At 45.3% G+C, this 26,233-nt stretch overlaps 1 protein-coding gene across 7 annotated transcripts in view; it reads left to right on the forward strand.

The window, feature by feature from the left end:
• LOC147615653 (transcription initiation factor TFIID subunit 10-like) overlaps window positions 1-26,233 on the forward strand; it is a 94,851-nt gene that overhangs the window by 63,032 nt on the left and 5,586 nt on the right. For 4 of the 7 annotated variants that reach the window (XM_086778192.1, XM_086778194.1, XM_086778195.1 and 1 more), the window contains one exon: window positions 20-77. In XM_086778192.1, the coding sequence (XP_086634318.1) occupies window positions 20-77 (58 nt within the window). Of the gene's footprint in view, window positions 1-19; window positions 78-179; window positions 234-8,638; window positions 9,165-26,233 lie in introns of those variants that run through there. The other 3 variants (XM_086778191.1, XM_086778196.1, XM_086778193.1) reach the window with 3 other exon arrangements.

Genomic DNA, 26,233 nt, shown 5'->3' on the forward strand with positions numbered 1-26,233 from the left:
AATTGTGTTTTCCCTCCAGGCTATGCAAACTGAGGCAGACAGGGCCCATGAGAGAGAAAAAAGATAAGCAATCAAAGGTAAAGTGTTGGAGAATTTTTGCACATTGAAGTAAACAATCTCGATATTTAACGAAGTAAATTCTTATTTTATTATCTAAGGTAGATGATGTTTATATCCAGGAAGTTTACTGGCCAACTTTTGTTGGTGGCCTACCATAAGATAAGTAATATATTTTTGGAAGTAAATTGTTAGTTGTAGATAGTTTTGCACACTTTTGTGTTCGGCTGCTTTTTTAAAACATTCTGAGGTTCCAGGGATGAATTTCTTAAGGATTTACGTGTGTACAGTGCAGTTTATTAACCATTTGTTTTCTTACATGTAAAACGCTTCAGCTTTTATGGACGACTTTCCAATAGTTTATGTTTGGATTCACAGACTGTGCTTTCAATTGCCTTTAATGCTACTACATTAGTTGTCATGTGCATTAGTTAATCCCGATGCTTATGGACATTTTTATCCTCACTAGTAGGTATGGGCAGATTTAAGGGCAGATTTGGACCAGCCCTAGAGGCGCCGATAAGTGCCTTGAACATGCACCCATGGATGGAACACCTTTGGGGCATGGTTTGGACAAAATATGACTTTTTGGACATCGTTTTGTGGACTCAAAAGGGTATGACTTTTTTTCTTGGGAAAGAGGTCCTTCTATTAATTAAAAAGCAGCAGCTGGAGGGCTAAATGTAGATGCTCTGAATCCTCATAAGAGGCCAAAAAACAAACTAGGGAGGGGGGCTTTCCGCCATGGCTGGCCGCACTCGGAGGGAAACTACCTCATACAAGGTTGTTGTTGGGGGGCGGCGTGGCTTGTACTGCCAAGTAATCTCTCCGGCCTGATCATTGAGAAAGGGACCCGTGTGCCATCTGCACAAGAAGGCCTCTCACCATCTACGCATATGATTCAAGCCACCCTAAAGCTTCCCCCATTGACCATGGATGATATGAATGATGTCAGTCCAAATGGAGTGGATGGACTCTGCTGGAGGGGTGAGAGTAACCTCAATGGCCTTGCTACAACGAGCCCACCATATAAGCCATGCAGCTATTGTTTTTAACGATCTCCCATCTCGGATTGGTGCTCGTAGACTAGAGCCCTGACGACTTGTAGGGGGGTGGGAACTGTATCAATCCTGCAATGAGAGCGTCAGAGGGCCCACCCACCTGGGGCCTCCTTGTAGAAAAGAGTGGGGCTAGCCTGAGTCACTCAGGCTATTGCGCCCAAGGTGGATAGTACGTGACGCGGACCGCACTGTCGTGTATAGGCGAAGGATTCTCTAACAAACATGTTGCACTTTGGGACCATAGTGCCACTGCGACTCCATGGGGTGGTCACATCACATGCACTGTTCCGGCCGTCCTCCAATGGCCAATCAAGTGCCAACAGCGAGGCTAACTGCCAGAAGAAGAGCGTGACCTTCCTAGGCCGATAGCTATCCTACAAACGCTTCCAAAAATCTCTGAGAAAGCAGGAGAAGATGCGCTGGGAGGCCCAGTGGTCTGCTGCTGCTGTGGGGGTTCCATCTTTCTCATGAATCTGAATCTTGTGCCTCATCATCATTGTGTAATGAAGGGGTGGTGAGGCTCTCTGGGCTGAAGGGGTCTTGCCACTCCCACTCACTTGGACCCTGCTAGACACGAAGCAGAGGTCAACTCTCCGAGAGCCATAGGCGCCAATAACTATTGCGTGCCACCTTGGCCAGAGGAGGGTCGATGTCCCAGTAGTGATCATGAAAGCCAAGAATCCTCATCGGCTGAAGAGATCTACAATTGTAGTCCTCTGCAGGGGAGAGGGGTAGCCGCCCCTTGGGACCAATTGAGAAAACGAGTGTAGGCCCCCCATCAGAACCGAGGACTGCTAGAGGCATCATGGCTTGTGAGAGTGCCAAGCCATTCCCGGGGGGAAGGATCCTGAAGAGGGTCTACTAATCGCGCGGGGGGGGGCGGGGGGGGGGGGGTATTTGATCACATCTGTCATGTGTCTCTTGGGAAGAGCCTCCAGAAGGTGGTCCACTCTCCCAACGACTGAGCGGAACCAGTGTTGAGGGGGCCCCATGCAATATGAGAGTGAGTGCCCAAGGAGTGAGCACTGGGCAACTTGAAGAGGGGGTTCCAAATCAAGAATTGGCAGTCTCTCCTCGTCAGAGATCAGGGGTAACTGCATGAGGGCTGGCTTGAGGTGGCCTCAAGCCTTGATTAAAGTGGCAACAAAGCTGTTCTCCAAGGAGCTGAGGCCACGGGCTCGGGCCTCCGTGAAGATCTACCACACACTAGGGGTCTAGGGTCCATTGAGAGATGGTGTGCAGGGCGAAATCTGAGCGAGGCGGTGTATTTATTTGGCCCTCCAAGCTCTTTTCACACGATGGAACTCATGCCCGGACACATGGACAGGTTGATGGACAAAGCAGCAAGTCTCGGTCAAAAAGTAGGAAAAAGCAAAAAGTTAAACTATGTTGACCAATAGTGAGGGCACCATACATCGGCGTGCAGGCCGAAATTTGAGCGAGGAACTCTTTGGCCCTCCAAGCTCTGTTCGCATGATGGAACTCATGCCCGGACACATGGACAGGTTGATGGACAAAGCACCAAGTCTTGGTCAAAAAGTAGGTAAAAGCAAAAAGTCAAACTATGTTGACCAATAGCTGAGGGCACCATTGGAAAGAGGACATCAAACTGGATCAAAAAGCTAAATGCCACTTTTCCAAATAGTAGCTCCAGGGCCAAAAAGCAAGGCCCTGAAGCTGTAAAAGCACAAATCAAGAAGTTTGGCTATTATTAATAACATTTAAAAGAGAAAAAGCAAAAGCAAAGCACGGCAAAAGCAAGGACCCCATCAAGTATATAAGAAGCTTGTACCCCCTTGGAGAATCATAAAATTTTGGAAGAGCCACCTTTGGAGATTCATCTTTGAAGGCTTGATCATTATCTTCATCATCATTATCTCCTTCTCCCTTGCCCTACTTGTAGCGCCGCCTGTGCAACCGTTGCAGAACCGCTGCCTCCACCGCCCAAAGCTCATATCTGCCATCTCCGCCGGCGTTTTTCGCCGCCTAGAGCCCAGCTCCGCTGCCGCCTATTCGTGGGTTTGCGCCGCCTTTGTGCTACCTCATGTGCTGCCATTCAATTGCCGCCTGCACTGCCTATCAGCTGTCGTCTACGCCGCCTTTGGAGGGCTGCCACCATATAAAGGAACACCGCCACCACCCCTTGGGGAAAGAACTGTGGACAACCTTGCACCATCTTCTCCTGTTTTTCCAGCATCTCTACTTGGGTGTGTGCCTTTTGAGATTCTTTGTCCGGTATTGGTGTAAAGACTCTTGTAGGTGTTTGAGAGCTTTAGACTTGATTCAGACATTGGATATTGGTGTACTAGCCCGGTGTGAGACACTTGTGGGACATCCTCGTGGTGAGCTTGGCATCAGATATCTTGTGCCGTGACATCGACTTGGGCCCGACCTCGACATCGACTTCAGCCTGGACCTCGACATCGGCACTCTTGTTTGATAGTATATTCATTTGTTATATTGGTCGTGGCTTGGAAGAGCCCATAGATTGTTCTTGAGATAAATTCCTGAAAAGGGGGCAGGGCTTGTTCCCCGCTCAGTGTGGTGTACTGTGTGGAACCCCTATCCCCTTCTCTCCTTCCCCCTTCTCTCTCTCTATCTATATCTCTTGGACACGTGGTTGAATCTGTCAACACTACACGCTCCGTTGGGCTTACAGGAGGAAAGCCTTCCACGGCTCACCCCTTGGCTGGAGGGCTTGAACAACCAGCTTGCCCAAGAGGGCTGTGCTTTGAATAGCTGGATCAATGATGCTCAACCCACCATGATGGCAGAGCTGAATAATAACCCTCGAGGCCACCTTGGTCCTCGTAGGATTGGCTGTCTGTCCGTGCCCAAAGAAAGTTTTGGATCAGCCTCTGCACTTGTCTAAGGCGTGCATGAGAGAATGCCTAGCAAGAGATTAGTACCACACGGTGACCAAGGGCGCCTAGTTGGCCACCATCACACAGCCAGCAAGGGAGAGTTGGGCGGTGCCCCAGGAGCTTCTTGTGAATGCTCAGAAGAAGAGGGACAAGCCATTGCTCTGGCGAGATATCAATCCCCACGTGACATCCCAAATATCTGACCTGGGTGCCATGGGGAATCCACTGAAAAGACTCAATTGGTCTCCAAGTTGGGGTGGGGATCCAACCCAAAACCACGCGACTTGTGCAAGTTGATCCCGAGCTCCTGATGCCAAGCAGAAGACCTCGATGGCTTGCATAAACCTTTAAAGATTCCCTTCCTCTCATGAGAGGTAGGATGGACGAGAGGTGGCTCCTGTTGTACTCGGCTGTGAGTGTTTGGGGCTTGGACCGTGTGTCAATCGCTACAGAATCTGCATGGACCACAAATGGGTGACAAGATCAATGAGCTGTCTGTCTCCGTCTCCCTCTTCCAAATGCCGAAAGAGGGCGATTGCCTAAGTGTGGATGGTGGAGGATGTCGTCTCACAGTCCCATTCTGACTAGGGCAATGCTGAGTGGGAATAAATAGATCACCATGCGACTGTCCGAGGTGGCCGCTTGGGAGTGATGGAAAATCATCCAAGCCGGGAGGGGAGCCACCGTCTCTAAGAACTCACTTACCTCCACTGGAAGGCATCTGAAGAGGCTGTAATCTATAGGGGCCCTCGTGATCGGGAGGCCGCCAAGAAGGTGCAATCATCATCTCCATGGGATCAGAGAACTGGTGAATCAAACGGTGAGCAGAGTTGGTCTGCAGGTGCCGGTGAGAGGGATCTAGAGTGGCTTGAGGGGCAAGAGGGGGGCAGCAGCGGGCATGGAGGGGGGGAGGGGGCTGGAGGAGGGGAAGAGGAAAAGAGGCTGGCGGGGGAAGGGGGAGTGGGGGTTGGGTAGAAGACAAGGGGGGAGGGATCATAAGAGAAGGACAGCGGGAAACCTAGGAGCCAGAGGGGGCGATGGAAAATCATCCAAGCCCGGAGGAGAGCCATCGTCTCTGAGAACTCACTGGAAGGCATCTGAAGAGGCTGTAATGCATTGGGGCCCTCATGATTGTGCGGCGGCCAAGAAGTTGCAATTGTCATCTCCATGGGATCACAGAACTATTGAATCAAACGGCGAGCAAAGCCAGTCTGCAGGCATTGTGGCGAGAGGGATCAGGAGCGGCTTGATGGGCAAGAGGGGGGCAGTGGCGGGCAACTTGGGGGAAAGTGGAGAGGGGGGGAGGGGTTGGAGGAGGGGAAGAGGAAAAAGGGGGGTGGGGGGAAGGCGAGGGGGGAGGGATCATAAGAGAAGGAAAGGGGGAAACGTGGGGAACCTGTGGGAGAGGGGGAGGGGGGGGGGGGGGGGGGGGGGGGGAAGAGGACTACTTGCACCGGAACTTCGAGAAGAACTGGATACTTAGAGCCTGAAACAAGCACCTCTAGGTGACTGCCCACCTCCTGGTTCGGAGATAAATGCTCGTTTACCAGTAGGCATCGTTACCTCGGGAGACCGCTTGCCTGATGCTCAGGCTGGCAGTGCCCGTGCGGAGGCTAGTGATGGTGTGTGCAGGGCCGTCGTGCTGGTTATCACCGCAGGTGAGCATCTTCCCCCTGCGCTCAATGTTGGGCTGACCGGCTGCCCTATCTTCGAGATGGGAAGGGGGTTGTGCTAAGTTCTTGCATCCTTCTCCCTTGTCAAGGGAGCTCATGGCAGGGCCGGGGGAGGGTTAGGGAGGGCGTCCTTGACGGGCATGGGTGGTGCAGGGGCAGACATGAGCAAGGTGTCCCATCTGTCTACAAACAAAGCGTTTGCTGGATACTCTACCAGTTGCAGGAGCGGACCATCCTGCAGGTTGGAAACTGCCATAAACAGTCTTCAGATAGGCTACATAGAGATTGATGGGAGGAATCCCAGTTGCCCTGGCTACCACCGAGGCTGCAGTGTTGGGGGGCTAAAGAACGTGCCCAAACATCTGTCCAATTGAACAGAGAAGAGGGTCATACTCCTTGATGCTGGGGAAGCAGACCATAACAGGGAAGCCGGAAACACCTGCAAGGGGGTTGGATGCAGGGTCGAAGCCCTAGTTCCATCCAGTGAAAAATGCTTGAATATTGCGTATCGCGATGGGGCTTTGCTGCATCAGACAATCTGCTGCTGTGGCTGAGTCAAACTCCACAGGAAGGCGGGGCGGCCCTCTACGATCTTGCAAACCAGAGAAGAGGCCGCAAGGGAGGGAGCAGTAGAAGTCAAGAGTTGGAGGTTTGCTTCAGAAAAAGGGCAAGGGGCGGCAGCCTCAGCCGGGGTGGCGGAGCAGCTCTGCCATGGAGTCCTCTTCAAGGGATGGGACCAGAGAAAGCCGACACATGTTGAAAGAACACCTACGGGAGGTGGCGAGGAAGGGCATGGTGGGGGACTAATGCGGAAACGGGAAAAGGACGACAGATTGGAAGCGGGTGGGCAGGCTGAAGCACAAGGCAGAAGGGCAACAGGCAGCGAAGAGGCGAAAGAGGCAAGGGGGGCAACAGGGTCACTTTGGCGCAAATGCACAGGCAATGCATTGGCTAGGTGGAAGAGGGGGAATCATGGAGCACGAATGCGGCAGCAGCCAGAGCGCTCAGAGGTGAGGGGTGGCGGGGCAAGGGAGAGGGTGAGGCAGTGGATAAAGGAGCGAAGGAGATGGGACAGGGGATTGCGAAGACGCAAGGAGGGAAGGGGCACATATCTGTGCTGGGGAGGGGGGTGGGGTGGGGTGGGGTAGAGGGGGCTCTCCAGCTCTGTCCATGTCCTTGACTCGCATACGACTATTCCACTTTGGGCCTATAAAGGAGTTGTAGGTGTCAATAATTATCATCAAGCAAAGAAAAAAGAGGATCCATATGCCAGAAACGTCAAGGCAACAAGGTCAATGTTGGTGAATCAGTAGGGGCTTCTGTTGGGCATTAGCATGTAGAGGACTGCAGGGATCTTTGATATGCATCATAGAATGACATGCACAATGAAAATTTAGGTCAAGATCCAGGATGTTCGTTGTATATATTCATGTTTTGCAATATACAATAGGTTGATCTCTATCTTGCCTTCCTATGTTTTTTAAACACAGGACTAGTGTTAATCTCTTTTGCTTAGCGTAATCATGATCACACTTCCGCAAATGCACAAAACCCCTACCTAAGGACTGCCCTAGGCTGACCTAAGCTTTGATACCTTCGATACCAATGTGCAACTAGGGTTTGCAAGACAAAATTTGGGTTTCCCTACTTTGCATTAGTTCAGCCCTTGCAACCTTGTTTCAGCCCTCGATTCAGTGTGCAAAGTTGAAAAACCGAATTATGGTTTGAATTTTTGCGTTTTTCAGCCCATTTTTGTATGGAGAAAAGGGTGCATTAGCATGAAGTGTAGGACTTGCAAAAGTCTTAGCCTAGGTCTAACCTAGGTAGGAAATGGCTTCTCTGGGATACTCCGTCGACAAGAATCTCACTAGGTCAGAGAAATACAATGAGATAGATGCCTACCATTGCTAGAGAGTTCTATATATATATATATATATATATATATATATATATATATATATATATATTTATATATATATTTATATATATATATTACTTGGTGCCCACGTGGCTCATGCTGGTTTGATTGTATTTTGGGCCGGAGCTATGAATCTATTTGAAGTGGCTCATTTCGTTTCGGAAAAACCTATGTATGAACAAGTGTTGATCTTACTTCCTCACCTAGCTACCCTGGGTTGGGGGGTAGGTCCTGGCGGGGAAGTCACATATACTTTCCCTTATTTTGTTTCCGGAGTACTTCATTTGATCTCTTCCGCAGTACCTTCCCTATGTAACAAGGTGGGATTACTTAGCCACCATGTTTACCGAAGTCGTAACAGTCAATGCACCAGAGAAATTGGCAAATATTCAAGTACCTGGAAGAGCTAGTTACATACGTGTAATCATATGCTTGAATTAAGCCGAATAGCTTCCCACTTGTTGTGGCTTGGACCCTTTCTATATATATATATAATTTTTTTTATTTTTTTTTCCTGGTCCTCAGGAAGGCTTGGCAGCGCTTCTGCATGCTGTCATAGCCACCTTGCAACCTCCCCCAGTGTCCACGGAGGGTATGAATGATATCAAGCCAGATGCTCCGAAAGAACTCTGCTGGCGGGGTAAGGGTGCGCTCGATGGCCTTACTGCATCAAGCTCTCCAGATGTGCCACAGAGTAATATTGTTGCAAATGTCACATCTTGGGCTAGAACCTGGAGTAGTGGATGGAGTTGGGATTGGCATTGCGAAAATACAAAGATGACAGATCTGAAGAACAAGTCTCCCACCCTCCTCCTCATAAGCCATGACGGTCTCAGCCTTGTTGGCCATAGTTGCCAAGAAAGGCTTTTCTTCCATGAAAGATCTTGGGGAAACGTTTTTGAAACGTTTCATGTTTGTAACTAGCGTTTCTTTGAAGGCTTTTTTTAGAACTCAAAAAAAAAACGTTGGTGGGTTTCTTGAAGTATTAAGGTTTCAGTTCTTTTATTTTTAAAAGTGACGGGTTTTTAAAGATAAGGTGCGTGTGTGTGTTCGTGTTTGCTTCAGCCTTCAATTGCTGAATACATCTCGTCACTACAGGTCTCTCTCTCTCTCTCTCTCACACACACACACATACGCGCGCGCACTATTATTATGATTCTCTCTCTCATCTCTCTCTCTCTCTCCCCCCCTCACTATATTCACACCCTTTAAGGGTTTCTTTTTACCTTCCAGTTCCAGTTTCATTTTCTAGGTGCCAGTAGTATCATCTTTATTTTTCATTTTCTGGTTTTTTTATCCACACATTGTATCAGATCCACCATGATGTAACTTTTTGGTCTCATAGGTCATTATGGCCTTTTGAAGACGTTAATATAACATTTCATTTCATTTCTCCCTAGTTGCTGCTTCCGGATGCTCCCTATTGATGTATTGTAGGGCTAGATACTTACCTTCAGTTCTTTCTTTTCTTTTCCAGACAGTGTATCAGATGTCACATGGTTGTAACTTTGGTCTCATAGGTCACTTTGGCCTTTTGAAGACGTTAATATAACATTTCATTTCTCTCTCTAAAACGCTCTCTCTCTCTCTCTCTCTCTCTCTCTCTCTCTCTCTCTTTCTAATTCGTTTTTCTCTTTTAATTAGGGAAAAAAATTCAGCATTCTGTAAAACGTTTTCTCTCTCTCTCTCTCTCAAACGTTTTTCTTTTAAAATGCTCTCTCTCTCTCTCTCTCTCTCTAAAACGTTTTTTTTTTAACTGTTGTACTCACTGTCACTTTTGTACTCCCCCATATTCATGTATTCATGTATCCATGTACTCATGTACCCCATTTTGACTAGTAGCATTAGCTTCCCAGTCTCCCTAGTTGTTGCTTCCGGATGCTCCCTACTGACGTATTGTAGGGCCAGATACTTACCTTCAGTTCTTTCTTTTCTTTTCCAGACAGTGTATCAGATGTCACATGGTTGTAACTTTGGTCTCATAGGTCACTTTGGTCTTTTGAAGGCGTTAATATAACATTTCATTTCTCTCTCTCTCTCTCTCTCTCTCTCTCTCTCTCTATATATATATATATATATATATATATATATATATATGTATGTATGTATGTATGTATGTATGTATGTATTAGTACTTTCTTATAAGGTAAATTTGGGCATGTTCATGGATTCATCTAGGCATATATATATGTAAATATTTAGAATCTATGTATAGAGATATATGTTTATCTTTGAGTTTTTTACGAAACCTCTCAGACAGCGTTTCATGCATGGATTGAAACCTGTGAAATCCGTTTCAAAACTCTATGGCTACCATGTTGGTGGCCCAAGCAACTTTGCCTTGCTCCACATAACTGTATGGAAGGGAGCCTAGTCCATAGTAAAGATGTGGAGAATCTAGTGCCAAACCTGCTGCAAATCTCCCATCTTTGGCTAGAACCTAGAGTCCGATGTGGATAGAGCTAGGACTTGCATTGCATAAATACAAAGGTGAGATATATGAAGGGGAAGTCTCCCACCCTCCTCCTCATATGCCATGATGGTCTTGGCCTTAGTGGCTCAAGCAACTGTGTCCCACGCAATTGCGTCGGAGGGGGGCTCAGTCCATAGTAAAGATGCAGAGAATCCGTTGCCAAACATGTTAAGCCTTCGGACAATCCTAAAGACAATGATGCTAGGACTCGTGGATGGCCACACCTTGAACACACTTTTGGCCTACCTCCTATGGCTAGCCAAGTGCCAACCTCCAGGCTTTGATGTGCCACAGAAAGAGAGTGATCTTTTGCGCCAAAAACTGTCCTGCAACCTCCTCCAAGAATCTGACAGAAACTAAGGAGGGAAGCCCTGAGACTGCCAGTGTCCGACTGTTGTTGTTGGGGTGTCCTCAATCTTTGGCATTTGAATCCTGTGGCCCGGCCGAGCGGTGTAGGCAAAGAAGGGGGCACCTCGAGTCTCCTCCTATCATCTGGATCCTGTCATGTCCACTCTCGCGGGTGTCACCGAAGCATCAAAGTACAGGTTGTTGATATGCATAAACGCAACGCACAAAAAAAACTTTAAAAAGTGACGTGCTACTGATGACGTGGCGATTTTGGCGTGGCACTGACACGTGGTAGGATAGTAGCGCAAAGTCACCTTATAGGCTTGGAATGATGGGGTGACTAACTTTTGGAATGCAAAAGATTAAAGGCTTTTTAAATACTAAAAAGAGAAGAGCTTTAATTACTAAAAAGATGAGTTTTAAAGCACTTTTCGATCATGTTGGGAAATTCTTGCCTGAGGGCAACTCTAGAGGTGCAAGGGGTGGGAGTATTTGCCAGGGAGGTCAAACCCAAGGTCACTTTATGTGAAGGGTGAAAACCGTGAGGACAAGATACTTCCCAAATCCAAGCACAAGAGAAGAGGAGGATATTCTGCATGAAGAACAATGTCTCAAAAGCTAGAGAGAGAAGAGCTAAGCCCACAGCAAGAAAAAAACAAGACCTAACACTCCTCAACTAATTAATAAGTTGGAGGGATGTCACTGAAGCATTAAAATACAGGAGGTTGATATGCAAAAAGTTTTTTTTTTAAAGTTTTGAAAAAAAAAGAAAGTGACGTGGCACTGACACGTGGCCGGATAGCAGCACAAGGTCTTCTTACAAACTTGGAATGATGCAACTAACTTTTGGAAAGCAATAGATTAAAAGTTTTTTAAATACTAAAAAGAGAAGAACTTTTATTATTAAAAAGATGTTGTTTGGATTATAAGTGAGTTTTAAAGTGCTTTTCTCAAGTGCTTTTGAGCAAGAACTATAAATTCAGCTATTCTCTGATTGTTGAGACATGTAAAAAGACAAGAGAGCTCTATAGCTCTAAGAACTTGTACTCAAGGCTTCTCCAAGGAGTTTTATCTAATCGTTGTTTACTTTCAAATTTTCTTAAGGTTTAATGTGTGAAATTACTGTTTTCTTGAAGATAAGCTAAGTACCCGTACAACAACCCTTATGAAGGCCCGTTTCATCGGGTCCCACTGGAGTCGTTTGAGGGCAGGCATAGTCACATGGAACGTGGAACGGGAGCGGGAGCGGGAACGAGGCCCGACTTCGGAATGGGGAACGAGGACTTCTGTACTTGGAACGGGAACGACACGTCATCCCAAGAATACCATCATATATGCCAAACTTCAAGATTAATTATGTTGTGAACAAGTTACAAGATAGACAATTAGAGTAAAGAGTCCGATATATTTTTAGCGTCGTACAAACTGGGAAAAACTTCAAAGACAACAATTTTCAAAAGTAGCAGCAGCTAGCCATGTTCATAGATTTCTCATGAAGAAAACAAGGGTACAACAGAGGGCCTAGATAACTAAGGAAATGAATACAAAGGGCTATTAAGGCACTCTAAAAAGGAGAATGTCAAATAGAGCTTAGAATATCATCCAAACTCTCATTCGTAGCTGCATCGTGAGTTGGTGAAGCTGGAAGCTCATCGGAATCTGAATCCAAATCTCCCTTCATGGATATGAAGCTCTCATTGTCAAGATTACCACTTGCAACTTGAGCCAAAAGGCGCAAGTTGGCTGCCACATACACCAAATCATTTGTTCTAGTTGTTAAACGGCGGTTCCACTTCTTTGAGGCAACATGGTTAAAGACACTCTGTAGTTGCTCAATAGGAGAGGAACTTGCATTCTGACTAAGAATGCGGATGGCAAGACGTTGAAGATTTGGAGTTGCTACTCCATAATCCTCCCACAAAAGAGGCCCTCCCACATGTGTCTTGTCAGCGCATCTGCAGAACCGAACTTTCTAGATTTGCTCCTATATAAGGAGAGCTGGCTTCTAATTGCGCTACGTACCACAACATCTGGAACTAGTCTCGCAAGAATAAGATCTCAACCTTCAAAGACTTCATTATCCCTCTCTTGTCCATTGCCTTGGAACTCCGGATCTAGCATAAATGCAGTCGCATGCATATTTGAATGATATTGATCCCACCTATCCTGACATAGTTTTCGGAGTTGCTCTCACTTATGTTCATCTACTTCTAGCTCCTTGATGCGCTCCACCATCTTGTCGATGCCTTCGTACACCTTAGCAATGCATGGCTTTCTTCTATCCACAATTTGGAGCATGTGGATGATAGGCTTGGTGATGTCGACAATATGCTTCACTTCACCCCATGAGAACTAATCCATAATATGGTTGTAGCATGCTCTTCCTTGTGCCAATTGTTCCACTCATCGCTCACCACAATCTGCATGAGAAAATTGTGCATCTTGGTCAACCTCTCCAGCATGAGAAAATTGTAGGCGAAGCGGGTTTCATAATATTTGAGCAAGTCCTTGTTTGGAGACATTCTCTTGCACTCGGATAGAATGAGTTGGTGCCGCGTAATGAAGCTAACAATCTCTTACCCTGTGCTATGCAGGGAGCAACCCAAGGAAGGGCATCAATGTACTTCAAGAGATTATTCAATCCATGTGCAATGCATGGAGTGAATGTGATGTGCGGGCACCTTGTCAAAAGCTTTTCACCTGCTGCTCGATTTGAATTCTCTCCATTGCCGATGACTTGGATGGCGTCCGCAGCACAAACTTGGTCGATTGCTTCTTCCCACTCCTCCACAATGACATCTAAAGATTTTCCTATTGGAGAGGCATCATGGGAAGACAAAAAAAAAACGCATTGCCCCGAGAGTAGGCCATAATGCCATGGATAGAATGAGAAAGGCTATTGCTACATCCATCAGTGATGATAGAGACACCATTCTTTTGCCAACCTTCTTTGACATTTTACATACCAAGATCAATGGCTTCTTTCTCCTTTAGAAGAAGGGTGGTCTTGAGCCTCTTCGAGGAGGGGAGAGTATAGGTAGGCCCAAACACAGCGATGAGGCGAACCATTTCTTGGAAGTAGGGAGACCTTGCTACATTGAATGCAATATGGTCATGGTGGTAAAAAAACCTCGCAACAGCTGCATCCACTGCTTCTCTTTCGCATGGATCCCAAGAGGTAGCAAGAGTACATTGGGTGCCTCTTGGGGGTGGTGGATGCATGGAAGAGGAGCCAATCGATGCAGAGAAGTTCATAGGTTGAGAGGGATTGGAAGGAGCTGTAAAGAGTGAAGGGTTTACAGCCATAGATCTTGGAGGGGGAGCATGAAAAAGGATAGCATTTTGCTTGGCTTCAAGCTGTGTGGGAGTGAGAATTAGGGTTAGGTCATGTGGGAGACCTACACAGAGAAGAACAAGGGAGAGAGAGAGAGAGAGAGAGTTGTGGGGATAAGTCAACTCATGAGGCATGAGTGTGTGACTCCCCTGTACACACTATAAGGGTGGGCATTATGCCTTTACCCCAACAACCTCCCACTTAAAGGCAAAGTGCCCTTAAGTAAAGGAAAAGAAAAAATCAGCATGTACATGATAATATACAAGGCCATATCAAGGCTGAAAATGGCCTCATCCAATGCCCATCAAGTGTCTGCAATGAGCAAACCGCTCCGGAGGCAAACTCTTTGTCAACAGATCAGCCGGGTTGTCATCCGTATGAATTTTAACAAGCTGAATTTGCTTGTTCTCTATCACCTCTCTGATGAAGTGATACTTCACATCCACATGCTTCATCTTTGCATGAAAGACAGGGTTCTTTGCCAACTAGATGGCACTCTGACTGTCACAATGCAACAATGGAATATCCCCTGTATAACCCAAATCAACCACTAACCGAGATAGCCATAATGCCTCCTTGCAAGCCTCTGTGGCTGCAATATACTCGGCCTCTGTAGTAGATAAGGCAATGCACTTCTGCATCCTGGATATCCATGACACAGCACCTCCTGTGAATGTAAATACATAACCGGTAGTAGACTTCCGGTTATCTGGATGACCGGCATAATCCGAATCCGTGTAACCATGCACTAATGCATCCTGTTTGCCAAAACAAATGCACATATCCTGTGTGCCCTTCAGGTATCTCATGACACCTTTCACTGCTTCCCAATGCTTCTTGCCAGGGTTGGCCATGTATCTAGAAACCACTCCCACTGCAAATGCAATGTCCGGTCTAGTAGCAACCATGGCATACATGAGACTGCCACAAGCTGAAGCATACAGAATCTTGGCCATATCAGCCCTGTCTCTATCTGACTGTGGGCTGTCCATAGCACTGAGTTTCACATATGGAGGCAAAGGAGTACTAGTCTTGTTCCCCCCGTCCATATTGAACCTCTGCAAGACTTTGCCAATGTATTCCTTCTGAGACAAATACAACACATGCTGATTTCTGTCCCGAAGTATCCGCATACCCAAGATGTGATTTGCATCACCCAAATCCTTCATATCAAAGGTTTGATGCAGCCTCTGTTTCAAGGCATCCATCTCTTTACGAGATTTTCCGGTAATCAACATATCATCAACATACAAGATGAGGATCAATAGACTGCCATCCAAAGCTTTCTTGGTGTACAAGCAGTGATCTATGTCACTTCTCCTGAATTTCTGTGATTTCATGAATGTATCAAATTTATGATACCATTCTCTTGGTGCCTGTTTGAGCCCATAAAGACTCTTTTTCAGCTTGCATACAAGCTTCTCCTTTCCACTCACTGCATAACCCTCTGGCTGCTGCATATATATCTCCTCATGGAGATCACCGTGAAGAAAAGCAGTCTTCACATCCATCTGAATCAAGTCGAGATCATCATGCGCAACCAAAGCCAACACAGCTCTAAGTGTGGTCATTTTGACCACTGGAGAGAAGATCTCCTCAAAGTCCACACCATATTCCTGCTTGAAGCCCTTAGCCACTAACCTGGCTTTGTATCTTGGCTTTGCATCTGGTGCAACTTTGAGCCTGTATACCCACTTGCATGGCAAAACCTTCTTGCCTGCAGGCAAATGCACCAACTTCCAAGTTCCATTTTTATGCAGAGAATCCATCTCTGACTTCATGGCACGCTCCCATAGAGCTTTGTCTTCCCTCTGTAAAGCCTCCTTATAACATGAGGGCTCCCCACAGTCAGTGAGCATCAAGTAGTCAACCCCTGGAACAAACCTGTCAGGGGCTCTGGAGGGTCTTGTGGACCTCCGTACCCAATGACCATCATTTGCAGGTTGCTGTCCAGCCTGCATATCACCCATTGGTGGCTCCTGTTCCATGCCATAAGGCTGAAAAATCATGCCCGGTATTTCTTCTAACTGTGGTATATCCATAGGGATATCTTCTGCCATCTCTGGCTGTCCATTTGGACCATTTTCAGCACCATTTAAGGGCTGGTTTTCCTGCTGTAATGGCTGATTTACAGCCCTTTGTTGTTGTCCATGATGTCCATCATCATCAAAGATGACTCTGCCAGGCTCCTGTTGCCTTGCAGGCTCCTTATACATGCATGTTTCATCAAAAATGACATCATTGCTGCGTATAATCTTTCTATTCACGGGATCCCAAAGTCTATACCCCATTTCACCTCTGTCACCATATCCTAGGAATATGCATTTGTGAGACTTAGGATCAAGTTTGGTGCGCATTTCCCTGCGTATGTGCACGTACGCAACGCAACCAAACACTCTCAAGTGCTTGTATGACGGAGGCTTCCCTGTCCATACCTCTTCTGGCACTTTCCCACCAAGCCTCGTGTTAGGTGACCTGTTTATAAGGTGAACGGCTGTCATAACAGCTTCAGCCCAAAAACCATGAGGTAATGCAGCATGTGACACAGCATGTGACAACATAGAACGGACCTTCTCCTGAATGGTCCTGTTCATCCTCTCTGCTGTCCCGTTTTGTGGAGGATCATAAGGAGTAGAGAGCTCCCTCTTGATGCCTTTAGCATCACAAAAGTCCTGAAACTGTTTGGACATATACTCTCCACCATTGTCGGAACGCAAAGCCTTCAGTGTTTTGCCAGTTTGATTCTCAACAAGAGCAACAAACTTCTGAAACACTGAGAATGTATCACTCTTCAAACGAAGAGGATAAACCCACACCTTGCGTGTGGCATCATCAATAAAAGACACAAAATATTTTGCCCCTCCCAAAGAAAGCTGAGGCATCTCACATACATCTGTATGCACAAGCTCTAACTGAGCATCTTTCTGTCCAAGAGCTTTCTTGTGGGGGCATTGTAGTTGCCTACCATATATACAATGCTCACAAAACTGAAAACTTGAAAACTTTAGAGAAGGCAAGTAACCCAAACGAGACAATTGCTCCATTCCTTTGACACTCATGTGTCCCAACCGGCTATGCCACATAGAAATTTCCGGCAGCTCGGTTGCATTTACATTAGCATGGTGACAAACACCTGCATGCATAAAGTAAAGAGTGTCCACCTTAGAGCCTCTGGCAACAACCAGTGAGCCCTTACTAATTTTCCACTTTCCACGACCAAATGTGGTAACATAATCAGCATCATCAAGCTGTCCAGTAGAAAGCAGATTCTTTTTGATCTCAGGCACATGCCTGACATCATGGAGTATAAGCTGTGAGCCATCTGAAAACACAAGCCTCACATCACCTCTGCCAAGAATCTTGCATGCATGGTTATCACCCAAATAAACCACTCCTTCATTGCCAGCAGTATACCTGACAAACAAGTCTCTGCAACCTGTGACATGAAAGGAGGCACCTGAATCAATGATCCATGAGTGCATACCATGACCACCTGTAAGAAGTGAATGGGCATCAAGTGAAGACGTAAATAGGACCTCATCCTCACTGCCACCTGCATGTGACACATTGATTTCTTCAATCTTGACTCCACTTTTGCCCTTTGGCTTCATCTTTCTCTTTGTCTTTGCCTTTTCCCTTTTCTTTTTTATCATTTTTCCATTTGTAGCATTGCTTTTTAATGTGTCCCTTCTTGCCACAATAATGGCATTCCAAATCCTTTTTGGAGCGAGACTTGCTCCTTCCCCGTTCTTGGCTTTTCCCCCTTTGTTGGGATCTCCCACGTGCATTCATTGCATTGGACTTTCCAACAGAGTTGTTTTTCCTGTTCATCTCTTCTTGAAGAAGAGCACCCTCAACATCTGCATATGACAGCATAGCATGCGAATTGCTAGTGGCTGTCCGGAATGTGTCCCAACTCTCTAGCAAAGTGCATAACAGAAAAGTGGCTTTGAACTCATCGTCCATTGCCAACTTTTGATTAATGACCTGGCTGACAATACCATTAAACTCATTTAGATGGGCTGTCATAGACGCCCCTTCCTTCATCTGAAGACCTATGAGTTTCTTCAACCAATACACTTTGCTTGAGGCACTTTGTTGGGCATACAAGTCCTGCAATCTCTGCCACATTCCCCAAGCTGTCTTCTCTTCACGAATGCTGAAAAGTAATGAGTCTAACACAGACAACATGATAGTAGATCTTGCCAGCTCATCCATATCTTCCCACTCTTCAGCCGTAAGAGAAGCGGGCATTACACCCCTTTCTTTGATAGGCTTGTGCTGCTTTTTCTGAAGCAACACATTGTAGCACTGGGTTTGCCAAATATCATAATTATGCGAACCTTCAAGCTTCTTGATGTGAAGCAATGAAGAGCTCTCGCCTGTGGTTGCCATAGCAAAATGCAACCTGTCAATGCCTGACTCCCTGCAAAAATGTGCAAACACTGCACCAAAAGCACACAAAGTGCTCACAGTTTTTCTCCCAAAGTTTAACTCCCGCTGCGGAAGCACAAATGCAACTTTTCTCCCACTTTATGTGATGAAATCACCAAAATCTGGTTGCTGCAGATTTTGGACAGCACCTTAAATGTGCGCTGTTGCCCTTCCAAAGTACTGTACAGCAGTACTAAGTGCTCACCAATGATGTACCAAACCTGTACCGGCAAGTTCAGCAGCTGAAATTGAACCTTTTGGTCACTCAAAACAGTGTACAGCCATGCCAAAACTTGCACAAAGCTGTGCCAAATCTGTACCAGCAGGTACAATAGCAATAAATGCTCTCCTGGCTGTCCAAATGAGTGAAAATCAGACTTTTACAGTCCTGTACACTGCATACAACAGTCCCGAACAGAAATTGGGCAAAAGCCCCTTGACTGCAAGCTGATTTTTGAGGATTCAAGGCATAAATGTCTTGCCTGCTGCTTTGCCAAGCTCAACAAGCATACAAACTTGAAAAGCCCCTTGATTTAAGATCAATTTTTGATCATACATGGTACATTGACGCACATGAAGGCATCCAGAGTGTTCACGATGCTTCCCCCTGGCCACATATACATCAAATACATGAAAGCCCCTTGATTCACAGGCACATTGAGTGCTTGTAAGGCATCAGCACATTATCCACAGCATCAAATGCGATCGCCTGCATGCAAATCAACCAAATCGGCACAAAAGCCCCTTGATTTGCACTGCAATTTGCTGCAATTTTGCCCAAATGTGCGATTTCTCACATCATACAGCATATATGAGTGCTTAATTGCACAATTACATCAAAAGCCCCAAATTTTGACATTCAATTTCCTGCAAATTGATCTTGATTGTGACCAATTTCCTGCAAATTCCCCTATCACACATGTATATTGCACTAGTACACATAGTGCACTTAGTACATTAAAAGTACTAAGTGTACTATGTACTATAACTTATGGGCTTGTACACACTATAAGGGTGGGCATTATGCCTTTACCCCAACACAAGCTCCCTTTCTTTCTCAGCACGGATGGCTCCACAAGGTTGTATTTCTTGGCCAGCTTCATGAAGAAGATGTCCACGTACTTGGTTGGCTCCCGCAAATTTGGTAATGTTGCAACCATTTCCATCTCCTAGCTCCCCCTCCATTACCCTATTGTATCATGTAAGGTATGGCCACTATGATCTTTTGCATCACATGGTGCTAGTGAGTCCAAATCACCTCTCCGAAGGGGGAATTGTTAGGATTTGGAGTCTCTTGTGTGTGAACACTCCCTAAGAGTGATTTAGATAATATCTAGATATTATACCTGCTTGACATAAGCAATGCCGTCATCGAAGAAAGCCTCCAAGGCTATGAAAGCATTTTACATTGTGAACTTTAAATCATCAATCATAAGCATATCATTGTACCGTGCAATCATCTGTTCTCTCACTTCCAGTAAGTCACATCTCTCTCTCTCTCTCTCTCTCCTATATGCACCATGGAGATCTTCTATCCACCTTATCTTAGCTTTGGCCTATGTAACCCTAAAGGTCAACAACCCAGTCTCACTTATAAGTTGTCTGGTCATCCATTAACGAAATGTGGACATGCAAAACAGCAAAGTGAGCTATAACTCTAGCAAGCATAAACAAAGAGTTTAGAGTCACACCTACCACCTGTCTATAGCCCACAAGTGGGGCCAAAAAACTAGATTCACTTGCATGTTTCACGAGAGGGCGTTCCTTGCACATAAACAAGACACACAAATCTTGCAGGCAGAAAAACATTTCATGCGAAAACAATTCCATGCATGGCATATTATGTGTTAGAAATTCTCTCTTTCATTTAGCTTGTAACATGCGGTCATTCTAGGCGTAGACATTACATTCCCACGCCAACCGGAATACCGTAATCTAGACATGGGTTTAAAGTAAAATCCCCAGCCTCTCATAACCGGCTTAGTGGCCCTTGGTGTAGACATCAAGTCTCCTATCATAAGGTGCTAGTCCACATGACCCTTGCGTAGACGTATGTCCCCTACCACCATGGGGTGTCATGTCCACACTATGGAGCCCATACACAGGTCCAAAAGTGTAGAGATGGCCAAATAGTGACACGCATACAACTCTTTCTCCCAACTATGTGAAACAAGCCTTCGTAAGTGCTGTGGCACGGGTACTTAGCTTATCTTCAAGAATACAACAAATTCATGCATAAGACCTTGAGTAAATCTGAAAATAAACAAAAGAGAGAGAAACCACACTAGGGGTCAAAATAGCCTTGGGCGTGTTGTGTGTTGCGTTTTGCATATCAACAACCTATATTTTGATGCTTGAGACGAGCTAAGCCCACAAAAAAAGCAGAGACCTAACAGTTGAGGATAACTCTTTAATAAGTTGGGGGGATGTCACTGAAGCATCAAAATACAGGTTGTTGATCTACAAAACGCAACGTGCTTTAAAAAAAAAGTTGTTTTTTTTTTAAGTTTTGAAAAAAGGAGTGGTGTGGCGTTGATGACGTGGTGATGGTGACGTTGCATTGACACCTAGCAGGAAAGTAGCGCAAGGTCACCTTACAGGCTTGGAATGATGCTACTAGCTTTTGGAAAGTATAAGATTAAAAGCTTTTTAAAAACTAAAAGAGGAGCTTTTATTATTAAAAAGATGCTTTTTGGACTATAAGTGAGTTTGAAAGCTCTTTTCTCAAGTGCTTTTGGGCAATAACTATAAATTCAGTTGTTCTCTCATTGTCGAGACATGTAAAAAGACAAGAGAGCTCTCTAGCTCTAAGAACTTGTACTCGAGACTCCTCCAAGGCATTTAATCTAACTCAGAGGTGGGGGGGGGGGGGATTCGGCCCAAGGCTATTTTGACCCCTAGTGTGGTGTCTTCTCTCTCTCTTTTGTTTATTTTCAGATTTTCTCAAGGTTTCATGCATGAAATTGTTGTTTTCTTGAAGATAAGCTAAGTACGCGTGCCATAGCCCTTATGAAGGTTTGTTACACTATGCCACATGACCTGACTTTCATCAAGCTTATGCCATAGGTCGCCCCCTTTGGAACAAAGCAATCCCGATCGGGTAATCATTGGCATCAGACTCAACCATAAACGGTTGGTGAGAGTCTGGTAAGACTAAAAAAGGTCTATCCTTCACCTTGAGCTTGAGAGTATGAAAAGCCTTCTCAAGCCTCTCATTCCAGAAAATAGAACTATTAGGCTTTTGTAATGACAGAGGGAGGAGAGCCCTGGATCTCTACCCATCCATAGAGGGATTTTTCCACTGCTTGTCCACACATACCTAGTTGTCCACGGAACTATGGCCAAGCGGCCTCTCCCTTGAACCTCGGCTCACTCGCCGCCCAGGCTTTGGTGGGCGGTCTCAGAGTCTGTCGAGCTCTCCGTAGCCCGCTATGGGCTACGTAGTTGTACTCTCTCCTTAAGAAGAGTTTTCGTCCGCGAAGATGATTTTTAGAAAGTTCTTGGTTAGCGTACTCAAGTGCTCCTCCACGAGGACACCTCATCCTCGTGATCTTTCCACTTAACAAGTACCTCTCGGTACATAGTGTCTTGTGTTCCAATCTCTAAATCCGAGAATTCTCTTGGGTTCATGTGAAATAGATGGTGGATCTATCAGCTCCCCCAAAATGCTTGGAGAAACTACGTTCTCCTTATGATCAAGGGTTTTTCGCAATCGACTGACATGAAAAATAGGATGAAGTCGAGAGCTCTCTGGCAGTACACTAATCCACCAACCTTCTTAAGGATTTTAAAGGGATTCCAGTATCTAGGTGAAAGTTTTTCACACTTTCCCGTCTTAAAAGTCTCCGACTTCGCAGGGACTTTCAAATATACGAAGTCACCTTCTTCAAAGACTACTTCTCTGCGACCCTTGTTTGCATACGTCTTCACACAATCTTGTGCACTACACATGCCAGCTTTTGCTGTCTGCAACATATCTTGCATGTCTTCAAGAAACTTCTTGACCAATTGTAACTTCTCCTTCTCTAGCGCTACGGCTATAGGAGATCTCGGCTAAAAGCCATACATCAACACGAATGGACTAAATCGAGTCGCTTGAACTATTATAAGCAAACTCCAAATGCGACAAGTACTCCTGCCAATTGGATTGCTTTTTACTGACATACGTATGAAGCATATCTTCTAACACTTGGTTGACTCTCTCCGTTTGACCAACTTTTTGAAGACTTCTCTCTAAAAGTGACTATCAAACTTCCTATCTCTATTAGAGACTATATCTGCGGCGGCAGGCAAGCCATATAGTTTGTAGAGATGTTCGATGAACAACCTAGCCAACTCAGGTGTTTTTACGGTCTTTTTAGTAGGAATAATTTTGACCATCTTGGTGAATCTTTCAACCACTATCCAAACCGAATGATTCCCTCGATTCGTTCTAGGTAGACCAGTGATGAAATCCATGGAAGTACTTTCCTATTTCCATTTGGAAATATTCAATGGATGCAGCAAACCTTCAACCTTGAGGCGCTCATGTTTACTAACCTGACTCTTCTTGCATTTCAGCACGAAGTCCTAGACAACCTTAAACAAACTAGGCCAATAAAATTGTCTTTTGACAAGTGCATAGGTATTTTGTATCTCGGGATGACCAGCACTCAGACTATTGTGACTTTTTATAAGAATTTGAGCCCAAAAATCACCAATAGCTGGTACGCAAACTCTACCTTTGTAGAGCAAGTACTCATTGTCAATGGAATAGTGTCTATACTTTTCCTCCCGACGAAGTTTATCACCCCCTAAGTAAACTAGTGTCAAATGGTTGTGAAGGGTTCACCCCCAAGCTCTCTGTCTCGGTACATAAACCAAGAGACTCGTCTAGTCGCTTGAGACTAGCACTCGCTCTTCTTCCCGCAGAAACCTTGACTAATCTCTCCGACTATTACTCCTTTCTAACAAGGGAAGTGGTTGTTGCTGTCTATAAGTATGGCCCCATACAGTGCGTGATATCTTTGAAAATGATGAATCATGCTCACATAAACCACGTAGAGATTCCAAGAGATCACTCTTGAAGGTGGTGAAACTTAACTCATTCACAATTAGCATGCTACTGAGTGCTTCTGCTACTACGTTAAATTTGCCTCTCTGGTAATGGAGTTTAAGGTCGTACTCTTGTAGGAGCTCCGTCCATCGAGGTTTTCTACCTTTCAACTCACCCTGACTAGAAAGCCATTTCAAACTTTCTTGGTCTGTCCGAACCTCAGAAGTAGCACCATACAAGTAATGTCGTCACTTTTTAAGAGCATGAACAATCGCAAGTAACTCTCACTCATAAGCCAAGTAGTTACGTTATGTACGGTCAAGCTTCTTGCTTTCAAATGTAATAGGACGTCCCCTTTGCAATAAAACGGTCCCAATGGTCTCTCCACTAGCGTCTATCTCAAAACAAATGGTTCATTGGGATCCACAATGCTCAATAGTGGTGTCATGGCGATGGTCACCTTGAGCTTCTCAAAACTTATTCGTTGAGGATCCCCTCTACGAATAGTTATATCCTTTGTTCTCAACTCATCAATTAAGGAGATTGTGATCTTTTCGTAGTCCTTTACATACTGTCGGCGGGTAGAACCTCGACATACCTAGAAAAATTTGCAGTTCCTCAAGATTTCTAGGTTCAGGCCATATGACAATGGCATCCACCTTGTCAGGATCCATCTCCATACCATCCGTGGAGACAATATGGCTTTAATAGTGGTTTAAAAAATTCGTACTTGGATTCCTTCCCAAATATCTTATTTTCTTTAAGGAGTTTGAACACTGAGCGTAAATGTTGTAAGTGTTCTTCTTTCGACTTACTATATATAAGTATGTTGTCAAGGAAAACTACTACGAATTTTTCCAAATATAGAGTAAAGCCTTGTTCATCAGTGTCATAAATGTCATTGGAGCATTCGTCAAGCCGAACGGTATGACTAGGAACACATAATATCCAAAACGAGTCCTAAATGCAGTCTTGGGAATATGGTGTTAACTTGGTGATACCTCGATCTATGATCAATCTTAGAAAAGTATTTGTACCATTAAGTTGTCGAACAACTCGTCAATGCGTGGCATTGGGTATTTGTTCTTAATTGTAATTTGATTAAGAGCACGGTAGTCTATGCACATCCGCATAGACCCATCTTTCTTTTTTACCAAAAGAATGGGTGATGTCCACGTCACATGCACTTTGCACTGTAGTGCATGGTGACAAACTGGCTCATCATCATTAGTGCAACATTGCACAATATTAGCTCCTTTCAGGATGATATTTGTCGTACGGCATGACCCCATTGTAATCCTCTGTCCAGGATAAGTCAGGCACGAGCTACGTAGGTGATTCGTAGCCATAGCAAGTTAGTCAGTCAATCTAAGTCCCTTAACCCACTTAAAGAGATGCATTCATGCATATACAGTCAATAGAAACCTTAGGGTTTGCATCAGAAAGCATTTTGCATATTGCACATCATTCATCCATTGCATCTAGACCATGGTAAACACCCCAGATATCATCTAGTATTTATCAAGATATTTACTAGGAATTTTTTTGGTAAATTTTCCATCATTTTCAGCATTTTACACCATTTATGCATTTATTGTGGACATGAGCAGTTGGCCAGCTCTGTAGCCAGCCGACTGGCTCATTGTGCCCATATAAATAGATCCCTAGCATATTCAACCATTCACTCAATCATAAATCAGCACTGAGCATTCAAGTGCTTGGCATCTTCAGCACAAGGAGCAAAGCAATTGCAGTTTCAGCCACCAAACCTCAGCGTTTGTCTCCTACAGCCATAGGCATCTCAAATGCATGAGCATTCAGCACTTCTTCATCAGCAAAACATATCAGTTTAGCATTCAGCCAACTGTTCATCTAGCGTTTTCTACATCCATACAGTTTCAGCATTCATCTATTCATCGTTTTGCTCCAGTCACTTGGTGAAGGTAAAACGCAGCATTCATATTCATTTTCAGCATTCGTACTCAGTCTAGAACAGTCCCAAACAGCCCCTCTCTCAGCCTCAGCTTTGCATCCTTCCCTCATTCCATTGGGAAGAGTGCATAGGCTCGAGATTGGACATCTTTGGTGCTTCTAAAACAGTGTACAGTTCAGCCCAACACTTGGTCTTCAGAGGTCTTGCGTTTGGCTTATCGTCAGTCACACCGTGAGTCTCTTTAAAGATAATAAAGCAAATACTATCTCGGTAACGGGATAGGGGGCCCTTCAGTGGGTAATTCGGGACCCCATACGGTGTACAGCCTCTCTCTCTCGATCTCTTTAAAGTTTAAAGTCATTAAAGTGAATTGCTAAACTCACGAAACTCAGGATACAAAAGACATTGTGAGCATTTGTGTGACAGGATCTTCCAATACGAATACTTCCGCTGCATGTTACATTGGTATCAGATTCAGCTTGTCCACACACTGTATCCTAGCGTGAGGGCATCCTTGGATGGTTACATTGCGTTTCGACACGACCACCAACTTCAGCATCATGTCTACAGAGGAGAGTACGCATCAGCCGGAAGACGTCTCCCCCGAAGGAGACCTTGCTCTTTCGACTATAGCAGACACCATAGCTCTTCTTAGAGCTTAGAACCAAGTGCTCATGGAGCGTCTCTAACTCTTGGAGGCAACAACAGCACATCCTCCTCCGCCTCCAGCAGTCCCTGACTACATCTCCCTCTTCTTTCAGATGGAACAACAAAGAAGGGAAGACGAGGCTCGAAGGAGAGAAGAAAAAGCAGAAGCAGAAGCAAGAAAACAACAAGAAAAAGCAGAAAGACGTGACTATGAGGAAGCCCAACGCAGGATTGACGAAGACCGGCATCAAGCTGAACTCACCGCTTGGGAGCGCACCAACGAGAGCTTGATTGAGAACGTATGTTACTCGAGCACCAAAGGGAAAAAGAGGCCATTCATCTTAGATATCAGCACCTCTCTTCAGCATCCCCCGCCTTAGGTACCACCAGCTAGTTGTCCGCAGCATCAACTACCGTCATTCGCAGTCAACCAAATTTCAATAAGTATGATGGTA

The sequence above is a fragment of the Cibotium barometz genome, chromosome 39 (assembly GCF_041138505.1).
Source record: "Cibotium barometz isolate CiBa-2024 chromosome 39, ASM4113850v1, whole genome shotgun sequence".
NCBI lineage: Eukaryota > Viridiplantae > Streptophyta > Polypodiopsida > Cyatheales > Cibotiaceae > Cibotium > Cibotium barometz.